General features: G+C 42.9%; 1 protein-coding gene across 3 annotated transcripts in view; it reads left to right on the forward strand.

Moving 5' to 3' along the window:
• GNAO1 (G protein subunit alpha o1) overlaps positions 1–12,590 on the forward strand; it is a 100,653-nt gene that overhangs the window by 64,100 nt on the left and 23,963 nt on the right. For all 3 annotated transcript variants that reach the window (XR_005557939.1, XM_039353820.1, XM_039353819.1), the window contains exon 4: positions 11,555–11,715. Coding sequence is in view for 2 of the 3 variants with exons in the window: in XM_039353820.1 (XP_039209754.1) it covers positions 11,555–11,715 (161 nt within the window). In the remaining variant the exon portion in view is untranslated. The remainder of the gene's footprint in view (positions 1–11,554; positions 11,716–12,590) is intronic.

Genomic DNA, 12,590 nt, shown 5'->3' on the forward strand with positions numbered 1-12,590 from the left:
AATCCTTGTTGCCACTCCTATGGTGAAAATTGGAAAGGTTCAACACCATCCATAATGGAGAAATGGCTGGAGAAGATGTTGGAACTTGGAGGGATGCTAAATTAACCTCTTTGATTAGAGAACAAACAATATCTATGTCAATGGTTTACTGGAAAGTCTTTATAAACATTTTGCAAGAAACAAAGAACAATACACTCATGACCTGTGGTTTTAATTAGAAAAAAAACAGATAAAAGAAAAAAGTGAGGTCTTTCTTTGCAATCATGAATTAAGAGTTAAGGTAGTTATATTTGTAGCCGGAGAAATTGGAAGACCTTTTTTTATATACATTTTCAGTCCTTCTGCAGTTTTATCCTTCCTTCCTTCCTTCCTTCCTTCCTTCCTTCCTTCCTTCCTTCCTTCCTTCCTTCTTTTGCTTTTTATTAATTTGTGTTAATTTTTATGTTTTTGTCAAAAAGAAAATATATTTTTTTAAAATATAGAAATGCCCAGTTTCAACTCCCCTCCCCCAAGTCAGTGCCAATAAGATGGTGCATTCATCTATTTGTGACTCATCCCCATTTTTTCCACTTTCACTGTGTCTTCCACCCTTTCCTTATTTCCCGAGAAGTGGGAAGTTACAAAAAAACTATTTCACCAACAGACACATTGATTATATGTCACCCACGGCAAGTCAAACATTAAATGCCCACTTGGGTGTTTAAAGAGATCCATCTTTAGAAAAGAGCAAGGAGTCATTTTGAAGGCAAAGCCTGAGCGCTTTCTAATTTTTTTTATCCATTTGTTCCCTGTTATTTATTTACTGTAGTGAGTTTTGCAGAAAAGCTGGCAAATCCAGACAAATAGCACTTGAAATGATATCTGTCAGTGTTTGAATGCTATTTAAACGGATCTTCTACAAAATGAGAACACAAATTTGATCCCAACCTTCCTAATAGGCAAAAGGAGCACAAAACAGAGGATAACGGGCTATGTGCGCATGCACACACACACACACACAAACACACCCCAAACTTTTCTTTTGAATTCCTCTATTCAGCGAGAAAACACATGATCACGTGACATGCAAATGGCCATAAAGATGAGCTGGTTGCCATGCACCCAAAGAGTCCAAAAATGTTATCACCTGATTCCAGGTAGCTCTTATGGGTAGCTGAGGAACTAACGGGATTTATTTCCAAACTTTGCGTAAACTCAAGAAGTCCAGAAGAAAAAGGTAGACTTTTGAACACATACAGATAGTCATTGACTTACAACCATTTCAAAATTACAGCGGCTCTCACACGGCAGCATCCCCATAGTTACATGATCAGAATTTGGGCACTTGGCAACTATGATAGATAGATAGATAGATAGATAGATAGATAGATAGATAGATAGATAGATAGATAGATAGATGAAGAGAAGGACGAGGAGGGACATGATAGCAGTTGTTCCAATATCTCAGGGGCTGCCACAAAGAAAAGGGAGTCAAGCTATTTTGATTCAGCCAACCAAATAGAGTTGGCCTGAACGTACAAACTATACTCAATTTAATTTGGACCAATTTGGTCTATTTACAAGGAAACATTCCAGACTGGTCCAAATCATCCAAATGAATTTAACAGATCAAATCAATTCTCAGTTCAATTTGCTGAAGCCGTGAGAGGCTCTAATCATCCCTGGTGGATCCCCAGCACCAGGCCTATGGACTTCACAGCCCACCCGAGTTTCACTACTCTTCTCCTCCCAAATTCTTGAGTGATGTAATCCAGGAGACGCAAACTGGATGTCTTGTCGTGTGTGTGTGTGTGTGTGTGTGTGTGTGTGTGTGTGTCTTCTGCTCCTCCACCTTTTCTTGCTGTGAACACTCCAAGTAATTACCTTCTGAATGATTTAAGGATTCATCTCTGTTAATGGATCCCTCACAGATGAAAAAAATATATATTTATATTGTGTAGAACAAAAACATGCCAATCATGATTAAATTTGTATGGTACATCAGGGCGGAAATCTTCATCGTAACGAGAGAGCAATACAAATAAATGTCCAGGTTGATGGTAGGGCAGGCAGAAATAACCGTCCCCAGTACTTTGGAAAAAATCTGCAAAAAAACGTAAATATAATAGAGTTAGAAGGGACCTTGGAGGTCTTCTAGTCTAACCCACTGCTTAATACCATTCCAGAGAAACGGCTATCCAATCTCTTCTTAAAAATCTCAACCTTGGCCAGTCCAACCTTGACAGCTTTAAGACCTGTGGACTTCAACTCCCAGAAAAATCAAGAAACTCCTTTACTGGATACATTTTGAATTAATTTCTGCTCTATTTCTGTTCTATTTCTACTTTCTTGCATTCCTGTACATGCAGACACATTTCTAAAGGAAAAAAAAAACAGACAATCCACCTCATGTGTTTATTTTCTACGAGCTGGGTGAGACCCAGAAGCATTCTTGGAAATAAAGACAGCTCCAGAGTACCCCGCTTACGTTTTTACACCATTCCCTTCCCTCTCTCATGTGAAAGATGCAGTTTAAACACCTATAATGTTATTTTTAAAACCTGCACCTGGAATTCAGATTGTCTTCTGAACTGTCCTGTGAATCGCTAACAACCACGGAGGGACCTTTCTCCTCTAATTGCTTTGGTTTTCCTGCACCACCACAAAAATAATATGCAGTTGTTTCGTGCGCAAGACACATCTGCTCTGCGCTCTAGGCTTGTAGGCCTCTCAGGGATGTGAGGGCAGAAACCCACAAGGTTGCATGTACTCAAAAATCAAGCAAGACTGTTACCAAAATCTTATGTCAGTTCTCTCAACTTCCAAACCTGAGGAACAGACAAAAAAAAATTACAACCACTCCTTGTTTAGCAACTGTTTACAAATACAACAGTACTGATAAAGGAGATTATTTGCAACTCAGGGTTGAAATGAGGGGTCTCGGGTGTTCTCTGAGCTTGGTGGTTTCCTTGCAGACATTTCGTTGCCCAACTAGGTAACATTATCAGTGCAAGGATAATGTTAGCTATTTTGGGTAATGAAACGTCTGCAAGAAAACAGCCAAGCTCAGAGAGCACTGGGGACCCCTCAAATACAATAGTAATTTTAAAAAGAAGAAAAAAATCATGTAGTGTTTACAACTCATTTTATGTGCCTGACAGCAAAAAGCCTTCGAGGTATAGGATACTGTATAGAGGACTTTATCTGAATGAGACAGCAGCAACCAGTGATCTTCAGGTCTCCGTCCCTTCTTCTCTCCTTCTCTCCTTCTTTCCTTCCTTCCTTCCTTCCCTCCCTCCCTCTCTCCTCCTTTCTTTCTCTCTCTCTCTTCCTTCCTTCCTTCCTTCCTTCCTTCCCTCCCTCCCTTCTCTTCCTCCTCCTTCTTTTCTTATCTCTCTCTCTCTCTCTCTCTCTCTCTCTCTCTCTCTCTCTCTCTCTCTCTCTCTCTCTCTCTCTCTCTCCCTCCCTCTCCCTCTCTCTCACATGTTCACTTAGTGTCCAGGTTGTTGGAACAGATTGCAGTAGCTAACTGAGGAGCGGGCACTCCATAAAAATGAGAGAAAAAGTCCCCATGGAGTGCCTAAAGATAATTCTGACCAGATTCCTATTCTTCTGTAGAAAACCTCCCCCATTGCAAGAAGATGCTCTGTAATAAAAGACGCGGGTCTATCCAGGCCTCCTCCTTGAATCTACTCTGCTAGGATCATCTCTCCATGTTTGCATTTTTTTTACGAAGAGCTTTTATCGCCATGCCCTGAGTGAAGCTCTAAGAAACCGGGAACGACAAAAGCCACTGGGCATCCTGCCAGCCTCTCTGCCTGTCCCAAAGGACCAAATCCAGGGTGAGGGAGAGCAGCCCTTTCTCCCCTTTCAGCTGGAAATCCAGTTGGCACTTCTGCTTTTCTTTCCCCTTTCATTCATCCCAACGGCTCCGCTTCCCTCTGGCAGGCAACATGGCAGGTCCTTGGCAGGGCAAACACTTCCCGTCTGAAAGTGATGAGTGGAGACAAGTGGGAGCTGGCAGGAACCCAGGGATGCCCCTGCCTGGCCTTGCCGAGTGGCCTTGGAGCAAAAAAGGAGGAGGGCACCCAGCCCTTGGCGCCTAATGGAAGCCGAGGAGAAAGCAAAGCTTGGTGATCCCTGGCATCACACAGCCAGCAGGTGGGAAATCAAAGAATCAGTAACATTGACCCCAGGTTACTAACAAAAGCAGGCTTCTCTCTGGCAAGGCTGAGCTGAAACCAATTACAGGAAGTCCTCAACTTACAACCGTTCATTTAGTGACCGTTCAAAGGTACAACGGTGCTGAGAAAAATGAATAGAATAGAATAGAATAGAATAGAATAGAATAAGTCCTCGTTCTGGATCTCATCAGCTAATTTGTCTTATTTTTTCAGTTTATTCTTGCACAAGAAATTGCTTCCCTCCCTCTCTCCCATTGCTTGGTAGATTTTTTTTTCCTGTCATTGTTGTCGGTTCCTTGTCCTTTCGTTCATTTTCTATAGGCTGCTTTCATCTGGTGGCCTTTTTTGCAGCTAGGAGACAAGCGGTTGCCTTGGCAACAAAGCCCTTTAGATGTTTGGAGGCCAAGGACCACTCAGCATGGATGGGGAGGGGGAAACGATGCTATTTTTATTATTCAGACAAAGATCCAGAACTCTGGTCGCTGCTGGAGAAGGTGGCCACCGGAGAGGAACTGAGTCTGCACTTCTCTAGTGCTAGGTTCTTTCATCCAGATGTTCTTCCCTACCTTTCCCTTTGTGGTGTATCACTGGCAAAATATCTTCCAGGAAATTGGGATTACCAGGGAGATTTTTTTCAAAAAGAAGAAGTTGGAGGCCATTCTATTTAAGCAGAATGGAGGAAAGGACTGCTCTTTAGGATCATGCAATAGTGGACCCAAACATGTCTTGGCCACCTCTGCTTTCTGTACAGTCATATCACGGTACTCGACTTCTTCAAAACTCGTTGAATTTGGTACTAGATGCATTTTGGTGTGAAAATTTTGTCCCGATACTCGTCATTTGTTTAGTACTCAACACGTCAGCTAGAACCATTGTTTCTTGTCTTGCTCTCTGGTGCTTTGATCCCCTCTTCTTTGTGTCAGCCCCTCAAATACTGGAATACTGCTATCATGTCACCCATTTCTTCTTTTCTTTAGACTAGCCAAACCCAAGTCCTGCAGCCGTTCTTCGTATGTTTTAGTCTCCAGGCCTTGGATCGTTTTAATTGCTCTTCTCTGAACTTTTCCCAAAGTCTTAACATCTTTCTTGTAGTATGGTGACCAAAATTGGTTGCAGTATTCCAGGTGTGGTCTCACTAGGGTTTTATAAAGTGGTACTAATACTTCAAGAGAATGGGACATTTTCTGGATTCCCGCAAGACCCTGAATCATCAACTAAAGAAATGAGCTTAGTTCAAGCAATACACTAAGCCACTAAAGTAACTCAACCAACAACCCAAGGTTTATACTATCCAAGTTTAACCAAGGTGTAGAAAGACAGCTTTTCCTGACATGGTTAAGCTTCTTGTGTGGATGTTATACCAAGCTACACCTTCTTTTATCCAAGGAAAGGAAAAATGCCTTAATGAACGAAGAGCTGGGGGAGGAAAGGTATTATTATAGACCTATCATGTTTGTGTGTGCAAAAGAAATTGAAAGATTAATTGGACCAGCAATTTCAAGTTGATATGTCAAAATGAATCTACATTTTGATCAGTTGAGGAATGTTTAACTTGACAGCTCTCAGGACCTGCTGCCCCCCCCCTGCTTATTCCTGGCCTTCTTCTCACTGGCTATGCTACTTAATTTCCCTGAATGATCTGAGCCTAAATGAATGGATCAAAATAAAACCCACTGAGCCTAGAATCCAGTTTTGGATGCCACGATATAAAAAAGATGCTGAGACTCTAGAAAGAGTGCAGAGAAGAGCAACAAAGATGATTAGGGGACTGGAGGCCAAAGCATATAAGGAAAGGCTGCTGGAATTGGGTATATCTAATTTAATGAAGAGAAGGATTGGGGGGGACAGGATAGCAGCCTTCCAGTATCTCGGGGGATGCCCCAAAGAAGAGGGAGTCAAGCTATTCTCCAAAGCACCTGAAGGCAGGACAAGAAGCAACGGATGAAAGCTAAGCAAGGAGAGAAGCAACCTAGAACTAAGGAGGAATTTCCTGACAGTTAGAACAATCAAACAGTGGAGCAACCTGCCTTCAGAAGTTGTGGATGCTCCACCACTGGAAGTTTTCAAGAAGAGACTGGACAACCCTTTTTTCTGAAACTGTATAGGGTTTCCTGCCTGAGCAGGGGGTTGCACTAGATGACCTCCAAGGTCCCTTCCATTTCTTTTACTCTGTTATTCTGTTAGAATGAACCTTTCTGTTAAGTGATTCTCAGCCTTACCCAGTTTGAGTCTTTGTTGTGCAAGTGTCAGCCTTGTGTGTCTTTCAGTCAGCCTTGACTCCTGGTGATGGTCTGGATAGGTCCCTGCAGATCTTCCCACTTACGACCATCACAGCATCCCCACAGTTGTGATAAAAGATCAAGTGCTTCGCAATGTGTACATATTTATAATAATAATAATAACAGTAAAGTTGGAAGGGACCTTGGAGGTCATCTAGTCCAACCCCCTGCTCAGGCAAGAAACCCTACACCATTTCAGACAAATGGCTGTCCAGTCTCTTCTTAAAAACTTCCAGTGTTGGAGCATTTACTGCTTCTGGAGGCAGGTTGTTCCACTGATTAATTGTTCTCACTGTCAGAAAGTTTCTCCTTAGTTCTAGGTTGCTTCTCTCCTTGATTTATGACGGTTGCAGCATCCTGGGGTTTGCATTATTGCCATTTGCAATCTTCCTAACCAGCTTCCGACAAACAAAGCGAATGGGGGAAGCTGGGTTTGCTTAAGGACTGCAGGCTTCACCTCACAACTGCAGTGATTCACTTAACAACTGTGACAAAAATAGTCATAAAATTGGGCAAGACTCACAGAACAATGGCTTGGCTTTGCAATGGAAATTCGTGTCCAACTATGATCGTAAATTGAGGTAATAGTAAGGAATCTGGCTTCAAAAGTCAAAACCAGTTTTGGAAGCAATAACGCAGCATCTATCATTGCCGCAGGTGTCCAATCACCAGGGGTTTAAACCTTACTTGAAGGCATCTTGAGAGCTTCCACTGCAGGGGCAGAGATGAAGAACCCACTAACTGGGCTTGCTGTGCGTCAGATCTGGGAAGGCGGTTTGCTGTGACAAGTCAACCGAAACCTCTGTTGCAATCATTGGGCTGTTGCTATCATCACTCCAGGAGAGATCAGGACAATGATGATATTCCAGGAGCATCTTAGGTCTCACCAGAGGAGGTTCTGGATGTTTGTTTTTTAGTGAGCACGTCCCCGGAGGAGACAGAATGCAAATTCTGGAGAAAGCATGATCCATACAGAGGAATAAGAATGGGAATAAGAGAGAGTGAGAGTGAGAGTGAGAGTGAGAGTGAGAGTGAGAGTGAGAGTAAGAGTAAGAGTAAGAGTAAGAATGGGGAGGAGGAGGAGGAGGAGGAGGAGGAAGAGGAGGAGAAGAAGAAGAAGAAGAAGAAGAAGAAGAAGAAGAAGAAGAAGAAGAAGAAGAAGAAGAAGAAGAAGAAGAAGAAGAAGAAGAAGAAGAAGAAGAAGAAGAAGAAGAAGAAGAAGAAGAAGAAGAAGAAGAAGAAAAGAAGAAGAAGAAGAAGAAGAAGAAGAAGAAGAAGAAGAAGAAGAAGAAGAAGAAGAAGAAGAAGAAGAAGAAGAAGAAGAAGAAGAAGAAGAAGAAGAAGAAGAAGAAGAAGAAGAAGAAGAAGAAGAAGAAGAAGAAGAAGAAGAAGAAGAAGAAGAAGAAGAAGAAGAAGAACACTGGCTCCTAGGAGCCCAGCCAGCATGGCTAATGGTGCTAGAATGTGAGTGGAGTCCCCCATCATCCAGGTCATGGTTGTCCCAAAGATGCTTTTCCAAAAGGCAACTGGACTTTCTTGGTTTTGTTCCTTGAAAAGTCCAATTGTTTTTGGGAAAAGCTCCTTTTTGCTGTTGACTAGAATAAAAGAGTCCAAGAAAATGCAAATTTGAGGAAAGACATCAGTGGCGTGTCTACGCTGTCTTCAAATACAGCTAGCCAGCCACACATCTGTGGTTAAATACAGCTTAGGCAGGGTGAGGGAAAGGCTGGTGAGCTGCGCAGTGCTGCAACTAATAATTAGTTGCCCGTTTAGAGGCTGATGTCAGAAGGTGGAGACGCGTTTCCACTCTGCAATTAAGGTAGGGGATTTGTCAGTGTGCAGTGGGGCCCTGGACGTGGTCTGTAGGCTGCATGGGCTGCCCCAGGGAAGGAGATGAGCTGTCATCTTCAGCACGTGCTTCTCTCCAAAGAAACTCATCAAATAAAGATACAGTTGGTCCTTGACTTATCTCCACGGTCATGTGATCAAAATTCAGACATTTAGCAACTGATTCACATTTATGACAGTCGCAGCGTTCCGGGATCATGTGATCCCCTTTTGCGACCTGCTACTTTAATCCAGAGATCAGAAAGAATTTTGGCGTATGAAGGCAAATGAGCAAAAACCCTGAGTTTTGTTGTTGTTATTGTGGTTAGTACCTCTTTATAAACCCTTATTAAGACAACGCCTGGAATACTGCATCCTGTTTTGATCACCACATTACAAAAAAGATGTTTAGACTTTGGAAAAATTGCAAAGGAAAGCAACTAAGATGATTAAGGGCCTGAAGACAAAAACATATGAAGAACGGAACTGGGTCTGGTTAGTCTAGAGAAAAGAAAGACTAGGGGAGACATGATAGCGGTATTCCAGTATTTGAGGGGCTGCCCCAAAGAAGAGGGGGCCAACTTATTTTCCAGAGCACCAGGGGACAGGATAAGAAACAATGAATGGAAACAAATCAAGGAGAGAAACAACCTGGAACTAAGGAGAAATCTCCTGACAGTGAGAACAATTAACTAGTGGAACAGCTTTGCCTTCAGAAGTTGTGGGTGCTCCATCACTGGAGGTTTTTAAGAAGAAACTGGACAATCACTTGTCTGAAATGGTACAGGGTCTCCTGCTTGAGCAGGGGGTTGGACTAGAAGACCTCCAAGGTCCCTTCCAGCTCTATTCTGATTGAAATTAAATTGTTATTGTTTTTTTTTTTTTTTGAAGCGAGGCAGCTGGCCAAATCAAATCAGGGTGCTTTGCTGCTTCAGCACACTGAAATGGAGCAAATCTATGCATCCTATGCATAGATATAGATCTACAGGCCTCCACAAATGAATGCTTCATTACTGTGTGCAACATGCAGAATTCCTCATTTCGGAAATGCAGTGACTTGACAAATCCCTTGTCTCCAAAAAACAAAAACAAAAAACCAAAGACAGAGGAAAATAAAGCAGCTTTCCGGGGCAAAGGACATACATTTCTTCCTTACCCTGCCTCTGGAGACTCCGTTGCTCATGTTCCTTCCACGGAGTTCGCAATTTTGCTAGAAATAAATCAGTGCACTAAAGATCCTGTGTGGTGGACCTATCAATCAGAGTGGATTATGCAGTGGCAGCATCTGCAAAGACAGGAAAATGAGAAAAAGAGGCGAAAGAAAGAAAGAAAGAAAGAAAGGAAGGAAGGAAGGAAGGAAGGAAGGAAGGAAGGAAGGAAGGAAGGAAGGAAGGAAGGAAGGAAGGAAGGAAGGAAGAAAGTAAATCAGGGAGGAAAGATTGGATCACAACCAGGCTATTCAGCAAACTTTGTGTTCCAGCCTTGCCTCAGGGGTCACCTTCTCTACGTTTAACTCTAAAATACCAATTCGGTGTTCATTAAAGTAAACCCCAGAGAGAGTGGAGCTGCTAAAATACTCTTCCTCTCTCCCTCCCCCCTTCCCACTGTTTTGTTTTATTTAATGGTGCACTTTTATACAGATGGCAAAGCATGGTAGGAGATTTGAATTCAACCACCACCTGGGCAGGCTTGGGAGGAGACAACCCCCCCCTCCACCCCCCCTCCAAGGATGCTGGAGGGAAAAGTGAAAAGAAGAAACATCCAGCCAGGCCATATTTCGAAATCTCACCTGCTGGGCTCAGTGAGAGGGGAAGAAAGGCTGTTAAGGTCACTCACAGTTTGAGAGACATCCCGGAGTGACCAGTAGAAAGGGAGAACATCTTTGCTTGGGCTGTTAATTGCTTATTAACTCAACGAACAAATGTATATAATGAAGAACCAGGCTCGGTGCCCTTTGAGTGGAATGTGAAGTTCCTTTTATTATGGCAGGCTATTCATCTTTCTTTCTGAAAAGTGGAGGGCCTTCAAACATGAAGTTCTTGTAGTGAAGAGAAGGAGCAGGGGGAGACATGATAGCAGGGCTCCAGTATTTGAGGGGCTGTGACAGAGAGGAGGGGGTCCACCTATTTTCCAAAGCACCTGAGGGCCAGACAAGGAATAACGGATGGAAACGGATCGAGGAGAGATTCAACCTGGAAATAAGGAGAATTTTTCTGACAGCGAGAACAATTGATGGATGGAACGGAAGTTGCCTTCAGATGTTGTGGGAGCTTCATCACTGGAGGCTTTCAACACTGCCCTCTGTCAGAAATGGTGTAGGCTCTCCTGCTTGGGTGGGAGGAGTTGGGCTAGATGACCTCCAAGGTCCCACACTCCTGGTGTGTTTCTCTTATTCCAAGAAAATGAACAAACGCATTCTAGAAAAGAGCTTTCTTAGCAGAACGATAGAGAGACACGCCTTGCCAAAAAGAGGGAAGTGATACCATGAGGAAAGGAAGAGAGAGAGAGAAAGAGAGAAAAGAGGAGGTGGACAAGACTGCAGTTAGCAATCAGATGTGCGCATGGAACATTTCTTGAAAAGTAAATATTTTTAGTATATTTTTTATGCTGCCATTTGCTGGTTATAATTATTTTGATATTTTAAATGGCTCTCCAGAATGGAAGTTTAAAATGTGGAAATGGGCTTGGTTGGTTCTCATAAAGGTAAAACACAATGACTTTATATTTATTTCTTGCAACTTCAGTACTTCTGAAGTTCAATGATCATTGGAAAGCCCTGACTGACTTTTTTGTAAGGAACAGGAAAAAAATGAAGTTATGGTGTATATGGTTTTGATCACAATTCATAGATTTGTATTTATGGTTATAACTGCAGTAAAAGAAAACTGGGAGTCACTTCCTAATAACTCTTCTTCTTCATCATCTTCTTCTTCTTCTCCTCCTCCTCCTCCTCCTCCTTCTCCTCCTCCTCCTCCTTTTCTTTTCTTCCTCCTCCTCCTCCTTCTTCCTCCTTCCTCCTTCCTTCTTCTTCTGTTTTATCTAATATCTTGGCAGTTTGATAAAATACCACAAAGATTTGGATGGATGAAGTAGCTAGTAGGAACTGATGGTCTTCGGTCTATCAGGGAGAAAGGCCAGTGGCTGGAGATGACCAAAGTTGGTGAAATCCCTTCCCAAAGCAAAGTCCATTTCAATGACGTTCTGCAGACAAGTCGGAAGGTTTGGGGGATGCCTCCCTCCCTCCATTTCCGCGTTTGTCCCAACGTCTGCTTTTTTTCTTCCTAGGCTGATGCCAAGATGGTCTGTGATGTCGTGAGTCGGATGGAAGACACGGAGCCATTCTCTCCTGAGCTGCTTTCGGCAATGATACGGCTCTGGTCCGATTCTGGCCTCCAGGAGTGTTTCAACCGGTCCCGAGAATATCAGCTTAATGACTCTGCTCAATAGTGAGTTTTGCTCAGCCTTTTGAGATTGTTTCCGCAAAAAGCACCAACCAGGAACAATAGCCTTACCACTACTGTGAAGATACATTAAAACAGAGGTCTCTGAACTTGTCAACTTTAAGACTTGTGGACTTCAACTCCCAGAATTCTCCAGCCAGCCATGGGTGGCTGGGGAATTCTGGGAGTTGAAGTCCACAAGTCTTAAAGTTGACAACTTTGAAAAGTCCTCCAGTAAAAAGATCTTGCACATTTGAAAATGCATCTCTTTCCCCCTCACCTTGACAGGTTAAGAAACTAGGGAGAGTCTGATTGTGATTTGAGAAGGAAGGAAGGAAGGAAGGAAGGAAGGAAGGAAGGAAGGAAGGAAGGAAGGAAGGAAGGAAGGAGCCATGATGGTGCAGTGGTTAGAATGCAGTATTGCAGGCTAATTCTGCCGACTTCCAGCAGTTCAATCCTGACTGCTCAAGGTTGACTCAGCCTTCCATCCTTCCCGACAGACAGGTAGATGATGGATAGAGAGATAAGGGATGGGTAGATATAGATGGATATAGATAGATAGATAGATAGATAGATAGATAGATAGATAGATAGATAGATAGATAGATAGATAGATAGATACTGTATTTTCCAGCGTATAAGGCGACCCGGCGTATAAGACGACCCCCGACTTCGGCGCTGAGTCACATGCCTAGAAAGTCATCTTATACGCCGGAAACTACCGTTATTTCCGGTATATAAGATGACTCGGCGTATAAGATGACCCCCGACTTTGGCGCAGATTTCAACGCTTTCAAAAGTTGTCTTATACGCCGGAAAGTACGATACTTTGACCCTTCTGTGATTAAGCTTTTAATTTTGAAATATTTCAAAATTCTCTC

The sequence above is a fragment of the Crotalus tigris genome, unplaced genomic scaffold (assembly GCF_016545835.1).
Source record: "Crotalus tigris isolate CLP2741 ecotype Arizona unplaced genomic scaffold, ASM1654583v1 scf7180000018525.42219311030:4301911, whole genome shotgun sequence".
In the NCBI taxonomy this organism is placed as follows: domain Eukaryota; kingdom Metazoa; phylum Chordata; class Lepidosauria; order Squamata; family Viperidae; genus Crotalus; species Crotalus tigris.